Below are 21,871 nucleotides of genomic sequence, written 5' to 3' on the forward strand. Positions count from 1 at the left end.
CTGGGAGAATGTGCAAACTCCGCACAGCTAGTCGCCCAAAGTGAGAATTGAACCCGGGTCCCTGGTGCTGAGAGGCAGCAGTGCTACCCATGTTGCATCTGTCTGCAGTTTTTGTCTATTTCAATAATATTCTGTTTTTTTGTTCTCTGTTCTAAAATAAACAACTTCACACTTTCAGAAAAGATTTATAAGGACGTTGCCTGGTTTAGAGGATTTGAGCTGTAGGGAGAGACTGAATAGGCTGGGGCTGTTTTCCTTGGATCTTTGGAGGCTGAGGAGTGACTTTACAGAGGTTTATAAAATCATGGGGGCTTGGATAGGGTAAATAGACAAGGTCTTTTCTCTGGGGTGGGGGAGACTAGACCTAGAGGGCATATATTTAGGGTGAGAAAAGACAAATTTAAAAGGGATTTAGGGGCAACTTGTTCACACAGAGGTGTGTGTGTATATGGAATGAGCTGCCAGAGGAGGTGGTGGAGGCTGGGATAATTAAAACATTTAAAAGGCATCTGGAATGGCATATGACTAGGAAGGGTTGAGAGGGAAATGGGCCGAGTGGTGGCAAATGGGACTAGATTAATTTAGGATATCTGGTCAGCACGGAGGAGTTGGACCGAAGGGTCTGTTTCCATGCTGTATATCTCCAAAACTCTATTATACTCCATTTGCGGACTTACTTGATCAATCAATTTCACTGCAACCTGCCTTATCCTAATACTGTCTTCTATCAGTTAGTCAATCTTCTGATCATGCTGATATACTGCCTCAAACATGGGATCTTATAAAGTAGCCTAACACGTAGTATCTGACAAAAGCACTTCTGAAAATCCAAATATATTACATCCACTTTTTTTTAATCTAGTCTTGTTGTTACCTCCTCAAAGAATTCTACTAAATTTGTCTGGCATGAAGTCTCCTTCATGAAGCCATGCTGACTCTGCTTGATCATGTATTTCCAAACTCTCTGCTATTGCATCCTTTTATTATAGAGTCTAACATTTTTCCAAGGTACGAAATGAACAGGATTATATTTACCTTTTCTCGTCTCTATCCCCTTTTAAAAGTGTTGCGTTGGCAGCTTTCTCCAGAATTTAAAAAATCTTGGAAAATTACTATCAGTGCATCCACTATCTTTGTAGCTACTTCCTTAAATAGCATGAAAGCATTCCATCACATCCAGAAGACTAATTGGTCTTTCGCCCATAGCACATTTCTTCTAGCGATAGTTTTTTTTTCTCATCCTTTATGCCCTTTAATTAATGAGTAATTTTGGAATGGTGTTGGTGTCTTCTAATCTGAAGACCAATGCATAGTATTTGTTCAACTTCTCTGCATTTCCCTGTTATTATTTCAACAGACTTGTTCGCTAAGCAGCCTATGTTCGCGTCATTGCCTCTCTCTAATATATTTAATAAAGCTCTTGTTGCCCACCTTGAGGTCAGATGAAAGTGGCTTGCAAAACTATTGGTACCAGTGCACGTGGGGGAAAGGTGATGATGCATCTCTAATAAGCAAGTAGACAGTGCAGATACCATGCAAGGTTAGTAAGTGGGGATTTGAGATGGGTGAGACTGAGTGAAGGAAGATGCTGCACATCTATAGTGAGGGTGGCAGCCCATGAGGATTGGTGGGAGCTGTGTGCAGTAACAGATTGAGTGCATGTGAAGCAGCAAAGTAATGGAGAATGAGGTGCTACTTACCCTGGTGTGGAGCAGAGAAAGTCTTTGACTTTGGTACACTACAAAGTGTTCCTCTAGACAATGGAAACCTCACTGATCTGCGTGGAAACTTCAGACGAGGCTGGCAGGGTCTGGTGTCATGGCCTCGTTTGCTGGTCCTGGAGAAGCAGGATAGCTCTCCTAAGCATCACCTTGTCCATGTTCAGATTCCTGTCCACAAAGTGTGGTATATTGTCAACTTCCTTTATCAATTACATCTGGGACACGTTACTCGAAACAGGGTAATTCTGGACTGCCAGGCTTTGCCTAGCACAACTCCTGTGTAAATATGTCATGAATGCCAGGAATCCCAGATTGTCCCAACAATCGCAAGTATCTCTGTCAACAGTGAGTGGGAGAATAGGACCAGGAAGTTGGCACATACGTAGTTAAGTGAGCTTGGGACAATAACAGGTGAAAACCTATTAGACCTGTAGAAGAGAGTGTCTCTGCAAAATGTGCCAAAACTAACACTATTGATATCCTGTATGCTTCAGTCCTAAATGTTTATACCTTACCTGAGGTTTAGTTGATTTTTTTTTAAACTTGAGATATGAAGATGAGGCATAAAGGGCCTGAATGTGATATGCAAAGTTCAAAAGTTGAGAGAAGTCAATATAAATCAGCTGATAATGATGAATTTATCTCCACTTAGCTTTGTAAGTGAGGAAAAGGAATAGAACATTAGGATTTACAGTGATTCTTTTTAGGAATGAATCCAAACAAGCATAAGGCTTTAAAATGGATTAAACACAGAATGCTGGAGAAACTCAGCAGATTCTGACAGCAACTGTGAAGAGAGATAGAGTTAACATTTTGAGTCCAGTGTGAGTCTTTTTCAGAACCCTTCAGAAGTATTGTATTTTGCTTTCATTACTTAGAAATAGATTCTAATTTTAGGATACAGGGAGGAAGCAACAAAGTTGTAGGATGTGATATTTACAACTTACAGAAGTAACGAGAAACAAGTTGAGGCATGATAAAGCCAAAAGAAGTTATTGCAAGATGAAGGTGAAATTTAATGAATTTGACACTGTCAATTCAATTCCTTAGAATTATATTCAGTCAGTCTCAAAGGATGTTGGACCCATTCTTCCTGCAATAAATCTTTCATGGTAGACATTTCCTTGCACAAATATTAAGTTTGCAGTTTAATGTTCTTATTGTGATTGTGTTTCCCTGTAGTGCTATAAGGGGATTTCTATTTTGTTATAATTTGGAGAGTTTCTTGCCCTTTTCTCTGTACTGTATTACTTACTTTTTTGAGTTAAAAATCACACAACACCAGGTTATCATCCAACAGGTTTAATTGGAAGCACACTAGCTTTCGGAGCGACGCTCCTTCATCAGGTGATTGTGGAGGGCTCGATCGTAACACAGAATTTATAGCAAAAATTTGCAGTGTGACGTAACTGAAATTATACATTGAAACATTGATTGTCTGTTAAGCCTTTCATCTGTTAGAATACAGTGATAGTTTCACTTCTTTCATGTGTAAATCACAAAACCTTTTTTTAAAGTTGCATACTCGGGTTAGCTGTTAACAATGGTGATAGCTAGACAATATGTTGAAGGAGTTAGCCGCCTGTGTTCTCTGTCTATGACCTGATGTTTAGATTGATTCTAATCTAAAAAGTGAGATAACAGAGTTTTACATAAATTCATGCAGTTTTTGAGCTCAGAGTTCTACATGAATGTATGCAGTTTTTGAGCAAAGTGCAATGTAACTCTGCAAGTACAAATTCACCACACAAACTGTGTGTGTGCATGTGGGTCTTTGTCTGTATGTGTGTGTGTGTGTGTGTGTGTGTCTGTGGTGGGGGTTGAGAGTGTGAGAATGTGTGTGTGTGTGTGTGTGTGTGAGAGAATGTGTGTGTGTGTGTGTGTGTGTGGGTGTGTAGTGCAATGGTGATCACCTGTAATGTGACATGAACCCAAGGTCCCGGTTGAGGCCCTCCCTATGGGTAGCAAACTTAGCTCTCAGCCTCTGCTTGGCCACTTTCCTCTGCTGCCTGTCCCGAAGTCCACCTTGGAGGATGGTCACCCGAAAGTCCGAGGCTGAATGTTCTGAACCCCTGAAGTGTTCCCCAACTGGGAGGGAACCCTCCTGTCTGTTGATTGTTGTGCGGTGCCCATTCATCCGTTGTCGTAGCCTTTGCTCGATTTCCCCAATATACCATGCCTCCGGGCATCCTTGCCTTCAACGTATAAGATAGACAACGTTGGGTGAGTCACATGAGTACCTGCCATGTACAAGGTGGGAGGTGTTCCCACGCGTAATAGTGGTATCTATGTCCACAATCTGACACATCTTGCAGCGTCCACCATGACAGGGTTGTATGGAGTTGTCCTGAGAGCCGGGCAGTTTGCTACGAACAAACTGCCCAGCTCTCAGGACAACTCCATACAGCTCTCCCACCCACAGCTTCCAACCTCATAGTCCGGGAACCCCGCACTGCCCGGTTCTACCTCCTTCCCAAGATCCACAAGCCTGACCACCCTGGCCGACCCATTGTCTCAGCATGCTCCTGCCCCACTGAACTCATCTCTACCTACCTCAACACTGTCCTATCCCCCCTAGTCCAGGAACTCCCCACATACGTTCAAGACACCACCCACGCCCTCCACCTCCTCCAAGACTTCCGTTTCCCCGGCCCCCAACGCCTCATCTTCACCATGGATATCCAATCCCTCTACACCTCCATCCGCCATGACCAGGGCCTCCAAGCCCTCCGTTTTTTCCTCTCCAGACGTTCCCAACAGTACCCCTCCACCGACACACTCATTCGTTTGCCCGAACTGGTCCTCACCCTTAACAATTTCTCCTTTGAATCCTCCCACTTCCTCCAGACCAAAGGGGTAGCCATGGGCACACGTATGTCCCCAGCTATGCCTGTCTCTTTGTTGGCTACGTAGAGCAGTTGATCTTCCGTAATTACACCGGCACCACTCCCCACCTCTTCCTCCGCTACATTGATGACTGCATTGGCGCCACCTCGTGCTCCCGCAAGGAGGTTGAGCAATTCATCAACTTCACCAACACATTCCACCCTGACCTTAAATTTACCTGAACCATCTCTGACACCTCCCTCCCCTTCCTGGACCTCTCCATCTCCATCAGTGATGACTGACTTGACACTGACATTTTCTATAAACCCACCGACTCCCACAGCTACCTGGATTACACCTCTTCCCACCCTACCTCTTGCAAAAATGCCATCCCGTATTCCCAATTCCTCCGCCTCCGCCGTATCTGCTCCAAGGAGGAGCAGCTCCACCATAGAACACACCAGATGGCCTCCTTCTTTAGAGACCGCAATTTCCCTTCCCACGTGGTTAAAGATGCCCTCCAACGCATCTCGTCCACATCCCGCACCTCCGCCCTCAGACCCAACCCCTCCAACCGCAACAAGGACAGAACACCCCTGGTGCTCACCTTCCACCCTACCAACCTTCGCATAAACCAAATCATCCGCCGACATTTCCGCCACCTCCAAACAGACCCCACCACCAGGGATATATTTCCCTCCGCACCCCTCTCCGCCTTCCGCAAAGACCGTTCCCTCCGTGACTACCTGGTCAGGTCCACGCCCCCTACGACCCACCCTCCCATCCTGGCACTTTCCCCTGCCACCGCAGGAACTGTAAAACCTGTGCCCACACCTCCTCCCTCACCTCCATCCAAGGCCCTAAAGGAGCCTTCCACATCCATCAAAGTTTTACCTGCACATCCACTAATATCATCTATTGTATCCGTTGCTCCCGATGCGGTCTCCTCTACATTGGGGAGACTGGGCACCTCCTAGCAGAGCGCTTTAGGGTACATCTCCGAGACACCCGCACCAATCAACCAAATCGCCCCGTGGCTCAACATTTCAACTCCCCCTCCCACTCTGCCGAGGATATGGAGGTGCTGGGCCGCCTCCACCGCCGCTCCCTCACCACCAGACGCCTGGAGGAAGAACGCCCCATCTTCCGCCTCGGAACACTTCAACCCCAGGGCATCAATGTGGATTTCAACAGTTTCCTCATTTCCCCTTCCCCCACCTCATCCTAGTTTCTAACCTCCAGCAACTCGATCCCCTGACTTGTCCGACCTGCCCAGCTCCTTTTCCACCTATCCACTCCACCCTCTCCTCCCTGACCTATCACCTTCATCTCCTTCCCTACTGACCTATTGTACTCTATGCTACTCTCTCCCCACCCCCACCCTCCTCTAGCTTATCTCTCCACGCTTCAGGCTCTCTGCCTTTATTCCTGATGAAGGGCTTTTGCCCGAAACGTCGATTTTGCCTGTCCTCGGATGCTGCCTGAATTGCTGTGCTCTTCCAGCACCACTGATCCAGAACCTTCAACACATTGTCTAGCTATCACCATTGTTCATAGCTAACCCGAGAATGCAACTTTAAAAAAAGGTTTTGTGATTTACACATGAAAGAAATGAAACTATCACTGTATTCTAACAGATGAAAGGCTTAACAGACAATCAATGTTTCAATGTATAATTTCAGTTACGTCACACTGCAAATTTTTGCTATAAATTCTATGTTACGATCAAGCCCTCCACTATCACCTGATGAAGGAGCATCGCTCTGAAAGCTAGTGTGCTTCCAATTAAACCTGTTGGACTATAACCTGGTGTTGTGTGATTTTTAACTTTGTACACCCCAGTCCAACACCGGCATCTCCGAATCATGATTACTTTTTTGAAGTTGGTTAACTGTCCTGTTTGCTGGGTAAGATGCTGGGCTTTTCAGTTCTGCTATCTTAATCGATTTTGACTGGTCAATTTTCCATTTCAGCTTTGGCAGGAGAACCGACCAGATTACTTGAACATTCAGTTGTATCTCAGTCAAGCAAATGGAATACAGGTAAAGTTGCTTGCATTTCAAATGAATTCCCTCATTTAGACTTAGTTCGTTCCAATCACACTCAATCACAACTTCTTACTCACTGAAATAGTTGGAATCCTCCTCCTTTGTTTTAAATCAGCTAGAATCACATGCCTTAGATATCTATATCACAACCACTATCTTTAACTAGAATTGATTTTTTTAAAAATCATTATTAGAAAGGATAAATAACAATAAGTCTTCCTATAAAAACTGAAATTGCTGGAGAAACTCAGCAGGTCTGACAACTGTGGATAAAAATCTGTGATTAATGTTGCAAATCCAGTGATCCATCTTCAGAACCTGCTGAGTATCTATCAATTTCTGATTTTGTTTCAGATTTCCAGCATCCACAGTTCTTTGTTTTACACTAAGTCCTAATATCTTGCTTGAAAAGAAAAGGAAGTTATAAACCTTTTTGACATCAAAATACATGACTTTTGACTAGTTTTCAAGTTAAGAGTGAAGAGAATTATTTAACATAATTCAACATAATTAAAATGTATAGGCTAAAGACTCTAGCTTATCACAAAAGAATGCATGCTATTTGGTGAATGCCCACAGCAACTTAAATTCTGGAATTTGATTTAGATGTTCTCTTCAGAGGGGAAACAAAGTAAATATCAGTGCAGCTGTATGGAACCACAGGTATTCTGAAATTAAAATTCCAAATGTTACTAATATTTTTGACACAAAGAGCCAGCCATTGTTGGACTGATAGTGTTCCCCCTTCTGAGTCAGAATGTTTTGTGTTCAAGTCTCATCCTAGAGACTTGAGCACAAAAATCAATACCAATGCTATCTTCCAGGAGACTGTCATGATTTTTGAGCTGAACCTGAATGGTTTAGATGCTCACCCAATCTGAGAACAAATGTTTGAGCGATCCTTAATTTTTATGCCTCCAGTTAATTCACTGGAAACATGTAGCAGCTTCCACTCACCAGCACATTACTGGGCGGCACGGTGGCACAGTGGTTAGCACTGCTGCCTCACAGCACCAGAGACCCGGGTTCAATTCCCGCCTCAGGCGACTGACTGTGTGGAGTTTGCACGTTCTCCCCGTGTCTGCGTGGGTTTCCTCCAGGTGCTCCGGTTTCCTCCCACAATCCAAAGATGTGCAGGTCAGGTGAATTGGCCATGCTAAATTGCCCATAGTGTTAGGTAAGGGGTAAATGTAAGGGTCTGGGTGGGTTACGCTTCGGCAGGTCGGTGTGGACTTGTTGGGCCACTGTAATGTAATCTAATCTAATCTACTGCATCAAAGTGTGACTGGTGCCTTATTCAGCAAGTGTGAAAATTTATCAGAGGTAGCTGGGCATATGAATTTGAGTTTACATTCAGATCAAAGGGCTTAATAACTTCTACCTGTACCAATATCCAGCATCAATTCCTGTGACAAACCACTTGTTACTGCTTACCAAGCTGAAAAAATATCATTTTTGCTGAGAGGATGAGAATGCTTACTGTTATTGAAGGCACATTCAGCTGTTTGTGTTTAAGAGAACATTAGTTAGAGCAAAACTTAATGAAGCTTGTATGACATCAGCTTGACACTTTGACGTCACAATGTACCTACTCTGTTCTTTGGGCACGTGTTGCACATACCTTTGCTACCACAATCACAGAAGTCGCACTCCATGTCGTCTGCTCTAGAAATGAGCACAAGCAGCATGAATGAAATTTTTTGACCAAAAATGGCATGCCTATCAACCAGACGATAAGTAACATAAAGCTAAAGTTTGTGCCCCTAATATTTGAGTCCTGTTTTCCTTCCCCACCTTGTTTCCTCATTGGTATTGACACCAACTAGGCTATATTTTCCATGAATTCTAAAACTTCAAGCCAAAATTAATTGTTTACTTAGGCAGCTTGTACCTCCATGTCAGAGAGTTTATACTGGCAGTTAGCAGAGATGATCAGAAAAAAAAAATCTTCCCCATGTTTTCCTAACTCCAAGACTTTCCTTGAACATGTTTCAACTGTGACTAAGGTATTCCTGACTTGGATGAGCCAGTTTTCAAGTTGGACATTACATGGATCTTTGTTTATAATTAATTTAAAACATTAAGTTGTCACATAAGAACCACTAAAGAATAGACTATTTGACTCCTCAAGCTTGCGGTTCTATTTATTAAGATCATGACTGATCAATGTAGCCTTAACTCCATTTTGCTTCTTGACTCCATTATCAGTTAAAAATCTATTTGAATCAACCTTGAATATGTTCAATGATCCATCGTTAGTGCTTACTGAGGGACAGAATTCAAAAGAAAACATAACACCACATTTCTTCTGAGTGTTATTTTAAGTTATCCCTATCTTAAATACTGAAAATGTCCAATTTAAAAAAAAGTCAACTGAGAGGGATGTGATTGGTCTTTAGATTAGGATAATGTGCTTTTGCCTCTGGATTGGGCATAAATTCAGACTTGGCTAATAAAAGTACCTCTCTCTGGTGACTAACCCAATCCCAAGGAGATGTGGGCCTATCCCACCAAGTATTCCAGAGTCTGGCAGTAGATAAATGGTTTCACTTAAGAAATCATAATGATAATCAACATAGGAAACAAACAATTAAATTCACACACAAGTACCTTCCTCAGAATAAAGGTACATCTATGATTGTTAGTAATCTGAAATAAATAAAGAAAATGATAGCATCAGAAAGAGAAAGTCAAGTTAACTTGGGAGCGATGGCCTTTTTTTGACACTCACGGTATGAGCTGCATCTCATTGCTTCTCTGTCGGTGTCCTGAGAAGGTGCTGACCTTTAGGATCAGACTCTTGAACAGAATTGATTTTTAGTCTAACCAGAAACATTTACTGGTCTTTTCTCTTTCGAGATACTGACTCATCTAATGTACATTTCCATCATATACTGTTTTGAGTTTTTCTTTCAATATATAGGAATGCAGGAGCAGAAGTAGACAATTTATCTCCTAAAGTCCTTCAATTAAATTATACTAATCCATAACTCAACTTGTCAACATCTTCCATATTAAGGTCCCTTAAAATCAAGTATGTTTCAACAAAATACATTACTCTGACTCTAATGAATAAAGTTCTAATTTGTTTAGCTGTTCTCAATAAGCCAATCACTTCATCACAGGAACAATCTCTTTTATACTGTCTCCTTTGAACTTTTGAAGCTGGATACCTTTTCTTACATTTGGGAACAAAAGGATATGCTACTCTGGATGCAGGCTCACCAATACCTGCTACCATAGTAATAAAACTTGCCTATTTTTAAGCTCCAATCGCACAGCAATGAAAACCAAAAGTAATTAATTACTTGCTGCACCTACATACATACTTATTTCTGTTTACATTATTTTCGGTTTTCTCTTGTAGCATTTAAGTGGGGAAAAATATCAAGCTCTGAATTCAAGGCTTATTATTGGAAAACCCCGTTTGAAACTTCTATTTGGAGAAATAGCCAAGTGCAATAGACAGTGAGTAAATGTTTAGTTTCTAATGTTGCAAGAAATTGAAAACAGAAAAATGAGCTTTGTGTCATTGTGTTATCATGAACACTGTCACAGACTTTGTGGCGCTACTTATAGTCAGATGCTGACTTCAATCTTGAGCAAAGTGAAGTACAAAGTATCTGGAATGCTAAGATAACTGCATTTAATCTTTGACATGGGAAACTTCTTTTGTGCTTCCTGTAAGTCATTCATGAATTGGATTTTACAGTGACAAAATATGAACACTCAGTTTTGACTTTGATTAATGCTACTGATAAAGATTCAGGCTTGATATTTGCTCTCACATCAGGTGGCCTGAGTAGGGAGAAGCCCCTGCTACATGAACCTTTGCATAAAAGTATCTTTGAGTTTCATTTCGGCAGGAAATGATGAGATATAATGGGAATTATAGTAGATGACCCAGAAGTAGTGACAGACTCAGCGTGAGTTTGGCAACTCAGGTGGCTCTGAGAAGTAGACCTACAGAAAGGCCCAGTTGAGAAGTAGGAAATCAATGGTCAAATGTGGGTGCTCTGGAGATTATCTAACTACGTGATATAATGTGGTGAGTGTAAACAGTGTGAATGTTGTTACAAAGTGAATTGGTGATTTCCTTTTGGTGAATTGGATGCACTTGCTAACGCCCTGCACCTGATCAGAGCCAACTAATTGTGCAAACATTTGCCTCTGTCTGGGGTACCAAATGAAATGTGAAGTTAATCTACTGCCCAAATAAGCAAGCATGACATCAGTTATAGCTTGATATTCCAGGTAGGTCTCTCATTTAGCCTTGTAAAGAGCCAATGTTTAGAGGCTTGGCAACCTTTATATCTACTGGCATGACAATGGAGTCTGTAGCGTATGGATCAAGCTTAGTCCGTGACCATTTAACAGTTTAGTCTTTTAATTATTTCTTGGTTATATTGAGTTATAATCCTCAAGATCAGTGCAGCTTCCCAAAGGACAATATCTGATTGTCCTAATTTACCTACAACTCTCTCTTCATGTGTGTGGTATTACTTCTGTCTTCTGGCTGGGGACCCTCCATCTGGCTTCCGATTGGTCATGTCCATTTTGTCTCCTCTTCAGCACATCGAAAATCACCCGTATCTTGTACAATACTCTTCCTGCCATTAGGGTACTTGAGTTAGTAGAACAACATTGTGTAACCAAGTCTATTAGCTCCATACTCCCTTGGGTTAAAGCCAGAGACTTGCCAATGAATATTTTTGCCATTTCTGCAGCACGTATAGTAACTTCTGAACAATTTCCAAAGTTGTCTCTACAATTCCCCCAAAGGATCATGGTTAGGTAATTCTGCAAAGGTTTAGACCTGCTTCTACCAGATCTAGTTTCAACATATTGTGTTTCCAACTCCCAGTTGTCAAAAATCAGACATTAAGAAGCTATTGTTTCTTATGGGCAGCTGCCTGTACAATATTTGCATGTGCATAGCCTGACCTGCCTGATTGTCCCCACATTCGTCATGTCTTTACTGCTCCTCTGAAGATCTTCCCACCTGAACCAACTCCACCCTCAACCCCATCTGGAGTTTTACCCCATGGCTAAACCACCTACTCTGTACATCTCTGGACACTGTGGGGCAATTTAACACGGCCAATCTACCTAACCTGCTCATCTTTGGGCTGTGGGAGAAAATTGGAAGACTAAGAAGAAATGCACATAGACATGGGGAGAATGTGCAAACTCCACAATGACAGTCACCCAAGGCTTGAATCGAATCCAGGTCCTTGGTGCTGTGAAGCAGCAGTGCTAATCACTGTCACACTGTGCCATTAACCTCTAACCAGGCCACTGTAAAGTTTAGTCATAACATCCTTGCTTTATATTTCACCTTTTTTGGATATGTAGTTTAGCATTCTATTGGATACGTTTATTGCTGTTGGCTTGTGGCTGGACCTCTATTGTTGTTTTTGCCACACCTTCTGTGCTACTTTGAATTGCGTCTTTAGCTACTTCAATAGTAGTCGGGAAATATGTATGCAAGAAATTTTTCCTTGCCACATACAAAGCATCATCTTTGTTAAATTTATTCTGTTACTGTTTGTCCCAAATGTTTTCTTTTACTTTATTCTATAGTTTCTAGGCTGCACCTTCAATTCTTTACATCTAATGCACATTGACTAGCAAAATTCAACTTATTACAAGCAAGAAATTGTAGTGGTCGCAGTAGGAATCCTGAACAACTCCACTCTGTATTTGACCATGACCTGCCATTACTCTACCACACATGCACCCATTTATTTTCTATCCATCAACTAGTCTCTTATGCGATAGACATGTTTTGTCCTAAAGCATTAACCTTAAAGTTCCACATGAAACATCATTAATGATCGAATGCTTTTTACATTTTGAGATACTGATCATCCTAAGGTTGACCAGTTGATTTGGATTATTTCTTCGACAAAGTAATCAAAGAAGTTGACCAAATGGGACTTTTGTTTTCAAACATTTTTGACTGCTTTTCATGCTTTGTCTGATAATGTGTTGAAAGTCCTCAGGTTTGAAAACAGACTCTTCGATCCAACTCGTCCATGCTGACCAGATATCCCAATCCAAAGCTAGTCCCACCTGCCGGCACCTGACCCATATCCCTCCAAACCCTTCCTATTCATATATCCATTCAGATGCCTTTTACATGCTGCAATTGTACCAGCCTCCACCACTTCCTCTGGCAGCTCATTCCATACAAGCACCACCCTCTGTGAAAAGGTTGCCCCTTAGGTCTCTTTTTTATATATTTCCCTTCTCACCCTAAACCTATGCCCTCTAGTTCTGGACTCCCCCACCCCAGGTAAAAGCCTTTGTCTATTTATCCTATCCATGCCCCTCATGATTTTATAAACCTCTATAAGGTCACCCCTCAGCCTCCGAGACTCCAGGGAAAACAGAGCCTATTCAACCTCTCCCTATAGCTGAAATCCTGGCAACATCCTTGTAAATCTTTTCTGAACCCTTTCAGGTTTCACAACATCCTTCTGATAGGAAGGAGACCAGCATTGCACGCAGTATTCCAAAGTGGCCTGGCCAATGTCCTGTACAGCTGCAACATGACCTCCCAACTCCTATACTCAATACTCTTTGACCAATAAAGGAAAGCATACCAAACGCCTTCTTCACTATCCTATCTACCTGCGACTCTACTTTGAAGGATCTATGAACCTGCACTCCAAGGTCTCTTTGTTCAGCAACACTCATGCTTTCCCTTCTCATTTGCTTTCCCAAAATGCAGCACCTCACATTTATCGAAATTAAACTCCATCTGCCACTCTTCAGCCCATTAACCGATGTGATTAAGGTCCTGCTATAATCTGAGGTAACCTTCTTCGCTTTCCACGACACCTCCAATTTTGGTGTCATCTGCAAACTTACTAACTATACCTCCTGTGATCACATCCAAATCATTTATATAAATGACAAAAAGTAGTGGACCCAGCAGTGATCCTTGTGGCACTCCACTGTTGACAGGCCTCCAGTCTGAAAAACAACCCTCCACCACCACCCTCTGTCTTCTACCTTTGAGCCAGTTCTGTATCCAAATGGCTAGTTCTCCCTGTATTCCATGAGATCTAACCTTGCTAACTGGTGTCCCATGGAAACCTTGTTGAACGCCTTACTGAAGTCCACCTAGATCATGTCCACTGCTCTGCCCTCATCAATCCTCTTTGTTACTTCTTCAAAAAATTCAACCAAGTTTGTGAGTCATGATTTCCCAAGCACAAAGTCATGTTGACTATCCCTAATCAGTCCTTGCCTTTCCAAATACATGTACGTCCTGTTACTCAGGATTCCCTCCAACAACTTGTCCGCTATCAACATTAGGCTCACCAGCCTGTAGTTCCTTGGCTTGTTTTTACCTCTTTTCTTACAGTGCCACCCTGTTAGCCAACCTGCAGTCTTCCGGCACCTCACCTGTGACTATCAATGATACAAATATCTCCGCATGGGGCCCTGCAATCACTTCTGTAACTTCTAAGAGTTCTAGGATACACTTCATCAGGTCCTGGGGATTTATCCACTTTTAAGCATTTCAAGACATCTGGCACTTCCTACTCTGTAGTATGGACATTTTTCAACATATCACCATCTATTTCCCCACATTCTATATCTTCTATGTCCTTTTCCCCAATAAACACTGATGCAGAGTACTCGTTTCGCATCTGTCCCATCTCTTGCGGCTCCACACAAAGGCCACCTTGCTGATCTTTGAGGAACCCTATTCTCTCCCTGGTTAACCTTTTGTCCTTAATGTATTTATAAAAACCCTTTGGATTATCCTTCACACTATTTACCAAAGCTATCTCATGTCCCCTTTTTGCCCTCCTGATTTCCCTCTTAAGTATACTTCTACATCCTTTATACTCTTCTAAGGATTCACTCCTATACCCGACATATGCTTCTTTCTTTTTCTTAACCAAACCCTCAATTTTTTTCATCATCCAGCATTCCCTATACCTACCAATCTTTCCTTTCACCCTGACAGGAATATATTGTCTCCGGACTCTCGTTATCTCATTTCTGAAGGCTTCCCATTTTCCAGCGTCCCTCTACCTGCGAACATCTGCCACCAGTCAGCTTTTGAAAGTTCTTGCCTAATACTGTCAAAATTGGCCTTTCTCCAATTTAGAACTTCAACCGTTAGATCTGGTCTATCCTTTTCCATCACTATCTTAAAGCTAATAGAATTATGGTCGCTGGCCCCAAAGTGTTCCCCCACTGACACCACAGTCACCTGCCCTGCCTTATTTCCCAAGAGTAAGTCAAGTTTTGCACCTTCTTTAGTAGGTACATCCACATACTGAATCAGAATTTTCTTGTGCACAATTAACAAATTCCTCTCCATCTAAAATCTTAACACTATGGCAGTCCCAGCCTTTGTTTGGAAAGTTAAAATTCCCTACCATAACCACCCTACCATTCTTACAGATAACTGAGATCTCCTTACAAATTTGTTTCTCAATTTCCCACTGACTATTAGGGCATCTATAAAACAATCCCAATAAGGTGAATTTCCCTTTCTTATTTCTCAGTTCAATCCAAATAACTTCACTGAATGTATTTCCGGGAATATCCTCCCTCTGTACAGCTGTAATGCTTTACCTTATCAAAAACGCCACTCCCCCCTCCTCTCTCGCCTCCCTTTCTATCCTTCCTGTAGCATTTGTATTCTGGAACATTAAGCTGCTAGTCCTGCCCATCCCTAAGCCATGTTTCTGTAATTGCTATGATATCCCAGTCCCATGTTCCTCACCATGCCCTGAGTTCATCTGCCTTCCCTGTTAGGCCTCTTGCATTGAAATAAATACAGTTTAATTTATCAGTCCTACCTTGCTCTCTGCTTTGTCCCTGTCCGCCCTGACTAGTTGACTCGCATGTTTTCTCAACTGTACCAGTGTCAGTGAGGAAAGATATCAATCTATCTCCCTGCCCCCCACCCCCAGACTAGTTTAAATCTTCCCAAGCAGCTGTAGCAAATTTCCCTGCCAGTATATTAGTCCCCCTCCAATTCAGGTGCAATTGGTCCTTCTTGTACAGGTCACTTCTACCCCAAAAGAGATTTCAATGATCCAAAAATGTGAATCTTTCTCCGATACACAGCTCCTTAGCCATGCATTCATCTGCTCTATCCTCCTATTTCTGCCCTCACTAGTTCGCAGCACTGGAAGTAATTCAGATATTACTATCTCGAGGACCCCCTTTTTAAATTTCTGCCTAACTCTCTGTATTCTCCTTTCCAAATCTCATCCTTTTCCCTTCCTGTGTCATTGGCTGCAATGTGTACAATGACCTCCTGCTGGGCCCTCTCCGCCGTGAGAACATTCTGCAACCTCTGAGACATCCTTGATACTGGCACCAGGGAGGCCACACACCATTCTGATTTTTTGCTGCCAGCCACAGAAACATCTGTCTGTGCCTCCAACCCAAGACAATTAATCTCTTGGAACCCAGCGTACCCCTCATTGCATTAGAGCCAGTCTCAATACCAGAAACTTGGTTGTTCGTGCTACATTTCCCTGAGAATCCATCGTCCCCTACATTTTCTAAAACAGCATACTTGTTTGAAATGGGGATAGCCACAGAAGACTCCTGTGCTACCTGCCTACTTCTCTTACCTTTCCTAGAGTTAACCCATCCATGTGACTGTATCTGCAACTTTTCCCCTTCTTATAACTGCCATCCATCACACCCCCTTGCTGTTGTAAATTCCTCATTGCCTCTAACTGTCTCTCCAACCGATCCATTCGATCTGATAGGATTTGCAGTTGTTGTAAACCTCGGCTTGTTCTTGTTTCTTATTTGTTAACACCTCTTTAAAAATGGACAACATAATGGCCTATTTCCAATATTCTAACAACTTCTGCAGCATCCTCGTGATTATCTTTGGCTTTAAAAAGATCTATCTTTGGGATTTTATTTGTGTAGAATGTTCTGTTCATATAAAGTGTCATGTAATTTATATTAAAGTTTTGAATTATGTCATTGCACTTTTTTTCTTTCTGGAGTACCTAATTGGCCTTGTAAAAGATCACCTTAGTTTTTTTTCCTAAACTGTTTCTGAATTCTGTTGACAGCTTTCAAATTCCAGAATCGGTTTTTAAGTTGTGTTCAGGATTCTTTTTCTTCATGCTCTGAAATAACTGCACAGGTGCGGGTATCCTGTCACCAAGTCACTGTGTATTTACATGTGTACAGTACATGGGCTCAGAGCTGGCTGGTCAGAACCTGTCTCTGGAGTGAGGAAACTTTCTGTCAGCCAGGGCTCCCCGATTGGTTCAGGTTAACAATCCCAATCAAAGATCTCAAAGTCAATGAGATCCATCTGACCCTTGTTTCAAATACTATTCTCCCCCCCACCAACCCACCTTCCCCAAGGGATATAGGCCCATCCTTTTTTAGTAGCTTCCCCTGGGATATTTTAGCCCAAGTACAGTTTCTCACGTACTGGACTGTAACCTGTCTCTCATGTCCGGAGCTTCTGTGGAGAGTTTCCTCCTCTTCAAGCAGTAACAATCTTGAGGTGGCATCCATCGCAGACTCTGAGGTTTCTTCAATGCTAGACAGAGGGGTAGAACCTGTGGTCTTTCTGGCTATTCTGAGAGGCTGGGTATTTTTTGCCCCTGTCCCTTTTGCAGGATAACAACCTTTCTGGTGATCCACATGTTTGTTCAAGGCCGCCTCACTTACCCATACTTTGTATGTCACAGGACCTGACCTCATGTCGACCTCACCTCATACCTATGCAGGCCCATTTCTCTGCTTTCGAGAACAAACTTCATCGGCTGAAGTGAACTGTCTCTCTCATTTAGAAGAAGCATGAGGCCACCATTGGCATTCCTGTTTTATCCCCTGCCTCTGCCATAACCCAGGTCCAGGAATATCAAGTTTAACCTGGTGAGGAGTCTTCTCCACATCAGCAACTCTGCTGGAGCTATCCCTGTAGTTGTATAAGGGGCGGTCCTATAATCAAACAGGAACCGGGACAGTTGGTATTATGTGAAAGCCTCGTTAAAGGTCACCCTAGTTCTTTTTCCTCAACTGTTTCTGAATTCTGTGTCAAGCTGTTTCTTTAAGTCTGCCAGTAATGTTTGGAATGCTCTTTCCACCAGATCATTAGATGATGGTTGGTGTGGAGCTGTCTGAACATGCTGCATACCATTTGACTTTGGGAAAGGTTCAAAATCCCTGCTGCCAAACAACATCCCATTGTCTGTGACCAATACTTCCAGAAGTCTTTGTATTGCGCATGCTTGCAGCTTTTCAGTTATCATTCCTGAGTTTGCTGAATGAATGCTATGAACATCCAACCACTTTGAATGGGCACCCACAATCATGGAAGTACTGGCATATTCAACATGTATGTGATAGTGTGGCCAAACGGTCTAAGGCTCTGGATTTAAGCTCGCATCTCTATCGAGTCATGAGTTCAAATCCCACCACTACTAGAATCACGGGTGATATACCCTCGGCAGATGCTTGCAAAAGACTTCAGCACCTTCAAGTTTGTGATATTTAGGGAGTTTGCCCATTCTTCCCTTTTCTGTGTGGGTTTCTTCCGGGTTCCTCCCAAAGTCAAAAGATGTGCTGGTTAGGTGGATTGGCCATGCTAAATTGCCCATAGTGTTTAGAGATGTGTAAGCTAGGTGCATTGGTTAGGGGAAATGTGGAGTAATAGGGTCAGAGAATGGGTCTGGGTGGGATACTTATTGGAGGATTGGTCTGGACTTGTTGGCCCAAATGGCCTGTTTCCAAACTGTAGGGATTTGACGTAACCGCATCCAGTGTTTACCCAGCCATTCCCATGAATGTGGGGGTGCAGCTGGTGGTAATGTTTGTTCTTGCTGGCACTCTGGGCACTGGCCCACCAATGCAGCTTTGTTGGTATTCAGTCCTGGCCACCAGACGTACGTTCTTGCCAGCATTTTAATCTTGGAAATCCCTGGATGACTCTGGTGGGGTTCAACCAGTAGCTGGTAGTGACCTTTCTGGTCAATCACTCATGTTCCCCATAATAATGTGCTATCCTCAACAGTGATTTGGTCTTGCTTGGGTCCAGAAAGGTTTCCATTCTGGTTGTGAAGGCCCTTTTATTTCCCCCATCACCACTAGCTGTTTTAGTTTTGCCAGGACTGGATTTTTTTGTGACTACAATCTGATATTTTCAGTGGTAACTGGAAGGGCATCCAGAAAGTTTAAAACCAGAAAGGATTCTACAAGGTAGGCACCACCAGTGATGTATCTGCCAGTGGAAAGTGGCTCAAGGCATCTACATTTGCTACTTGGACTCCTGGATGGTATTCCAACTTATAATTGTATGCATTTTCTAAGGACAAAGCCAGTTGTAGAGCCTGTTTGAAGTCCAGTTAGACTTCAGCTGGTGGGCACTTTTGCATGATTATAAAAGTAATCCAACATTTTAAAAGGTCTCTCAGCATCTCATTTAGGGTTAACCCAAAATCACATGCTTCTGCTAATCCTCTTAATTTCGTCAAAAGTCCTGATAATGTGGCTTGGGGTCGTCATATGCCTTAACTAAATCTGTCAACTCTTGAAAGGTTTTAATAACTGGTGCCTCAGGAAAATGTAGGGTCCTAATAACTGAAAATGCTGCAGGTCTGCAAGTAGTTGGAAGATTTAATGGTTGCTTTTCATCTACCCCTAAGTAATTTGCCTGAAAAAAAATGCATTCTTCTCTCATACTGCGCCCAGTCTTCGATGGCAGGATCAAATGTGCCAAGCATTCCAAATAAAAGCATGATGCCATAAATGCTTCCCACATTTCAAAGACACCTGTCGTGAGCAAAGTTTCTTCTGGAGCAAACTATTTTCACTTGTCGCCTCTGAAACAACTGCACAGAAGCTGTATATCATCACTGAGTCACCCTTTATTTACATGTGCACTGTATGGGGATTTTTTATGAAGTTAAGATGACCAGCAGAAGCATGTGATCTTGTGTTAACCATGAGTGAGATGCTGAGAGACTGTTTTGTATGTGGGATTAATTGTGTAACCGGCTGACCAGTCAGCTCAAAGCCAGTTTCTGAAATGAGTAGACTCTCTGAATCTCCTTTTTTTTTTTAATTTTTCTTTTACTACTTTTTCATTTTTGGAAACAGTGAAGAACAATAAGTGTGTAAATCTTTATTTATATTCCATCACCAGAAAAGAAGGAAACACCCAAGTGGCCAGTGACTAGCAGTGCCCTTCTCATCAAAGGGCAATGATGCGTGATCAAAAAGACACTTGTGTTTTTTTTTAAGAGCAGAGTCCTTTACTCCTCGACACTGATCTAGCTCCCTCAGAGCCAACTCTGTGAACAGAGACACTCCTGTTCATTTTTTTCTTTTTTTTTCCTTTACCCCCACACTACCGCCTAACTGGGGTAGTGCTTATTTTTCCCCAGCACCCATGTTGTGTGCGTGCAAGTGTGAGACACAGTGAAATCTCCTGTTTGTTTTTTTTTCCACACACACTGGTCCAGCTCCCTCAGATCCAGCTCTGAGTGAATAGAACCCATGATGCACTCCTGTTTTTTTCTATTTTTACCCCCACACTACCACCTAACTGCGGTAATACTTATTTATTTGCCAGCACCAATGTTGTGTGCATGCAAGTGTGAGACACAGTGAAAACTCCTGTTTAATTTTTTTCTTTTCTTTCTATTATTTTATCCCCGTCTAACAGCAGTAGTGCTTATTCTCCCCTGTTGTGTGTGCAGGTGTGAGACAAGTGAAAGACACAAGCTGAAATCTCCTGTTTCTCATTTTTTTTTAAAAATTCAGTTTCCACCACCAGGAAGAAAGGAAACGCTCAAGTGACCAGTGACAAGCAGTGCCCTACACAAAAGGCAATGTTGTGTGATCAAACAGTGAAGGGGAGGGTAGGGACTAAATCAAAATAGAGTTGGAGGGGGAAATAATGCACTCCACTCCCTGCGGTGCCCACCTCTCCCTGAACAACTCCAGGGTGTTGGTGGACACAGCATGCTCCTCCTCCAAGGACACCCGGGCTCTAACGTAATCTCCTGTTTATTTATTTTTTTTTCCTTTTTTTATCCCCTGTTTTTATATATATATATTTTTGTTCTTTCTTTTTTAACCCCCACACTACCACCTAAGTGCAGTAGTGCTTTTTTTTTTCCCCCAGCACCCATGGTGTGTGTGTGCAGGTGTGAGACACAGTGAAAGACACAAAGTGCACAAATCTTTATTCAATTTCCACCACCAGGAAGATAGGAAAACACCCGGGTGGCCAGTGACAAACACTGCCCTTCACATCAAAGGGCAGTGCTGTGTGATCAAAACAGTGAAGGGGAGGGTAGGGACTAAATCAAAATAGAATTGGAGGGAGAAATAATGCACTCCACTCCCTGCGGCACCCACCTCTCCCTGAACAACTCCAGGCTGTTGGTGGACACAGCATGCTCCTCCTCCAAGGACACCCGGGCTCTAACGTAATCTCCTGTTTATTTTTTTTTTCTTAGTGCTGTGTGATCAAAACAGTGAAGGGGAGGGTAGGGACTAAATCAAAATAGAATTGGAGGGAGAAATGATGCACTCCACTCCCTGCGGCGCCCACCTCTCCCTGAACAACTCCAGGGTGTTGGTCGACACCGCGTGCTCCTTCTCCAAGGACACCCGGGCTCTAAAGTAATCTCCTGTTTATTTTTGTCAGCTAGGGCTCCTTGATTGGCTCAATTTAAAAGCCCCAATCAAGAAACTCTCAGTCAATGAGATCCACCTGACTCTCTTTCCAATCACTGCATGCCCAAATTTTGATTCTCTGAGAGACAGATGCCTCAAAAACCATTAAGTATTACCACTGATAAAGTTAGATGCAATTATTTTCAGAGGAGTTGTTCATAATTTATAGTAAAGACTTGGGCCTGAAATTTAGTCTAGGAAGTATGTGTTTTAGCACAAGTCTTCGAAATGTTTCTTTCTAATATTTTAACAGCGGCATTAACCTGTTTTAAAGAAAATAAACTTTCACAGATGAATGCACAAGGAAGTGTTTATTTTTGATGATTTTAATATTTGGGGGTACATTTTATCATTTGTGCAGAAAACTGGCAGTTGCAAAACTCCTCAATGAACAGTGGAAAAGGGGATAAATGTATGTTTTGAAATGATGTTTCAAAGATTTGCTTCCATCATAACTGGCAGATGATTGCTTGGCTTGAGCTAATAAGATACAGTAAAATGTTACAAAAATATATCTTCTACTAATTTGCAACTATTAATATTATTATCCAGTTAAAGTATCATATTATT

The 21,871-nt window shown here is 42.4% G+C and overlaps 1 protein-coding gene across 3 annotated transcripts in view; it reads left to right on the plus strand.

Moving 5' to 3' along the window:
* The window catches only part of nox4 (NADPH oxidase 4), a 172,901-nt gene that overhangs the window by 148,404 nt on the left and 2,626 nt on the right, over window positions 1–21,871 (plus strand). For all 3 annotated transcript variants that reach the window (XM_043691547.2, XM_087988033.1, XM_043691549.2), the window contains 2 exons: window positions 6,521–6,589; window positions 9,963–10,063. In XM_043691547.2, the coding sequence (XP_043547482.2) occupies window positions 6,521–6,589; window positions 9,963–10,063 (170 nt within the window). The remainder of the gene's footprint in view (window positions 1–6,520; window positions 6,590–9,962; window positions 10,064–21,871) is intronic.

Source organism: Chiloscyllium plagiosum, unplaced genomic scaffold (assembly GCF_037043375.1).
Source record: "Chiloscyllium plagiosum isolate Xiang-an unplaced genomic scaffold, Cpla_swu_hap1 HiC_scaffold_6, whole genome shotgun sequence".
In the NCBI taxonomy this organism is placed as follows: domain Eukaryota; kingdom Metazoa; phylum Chordata; class Chondrichthyes; order Orectolobiformes; family Hemiscylliidae; genus Chiloscyllium; species Chiloscyllium plagiosum.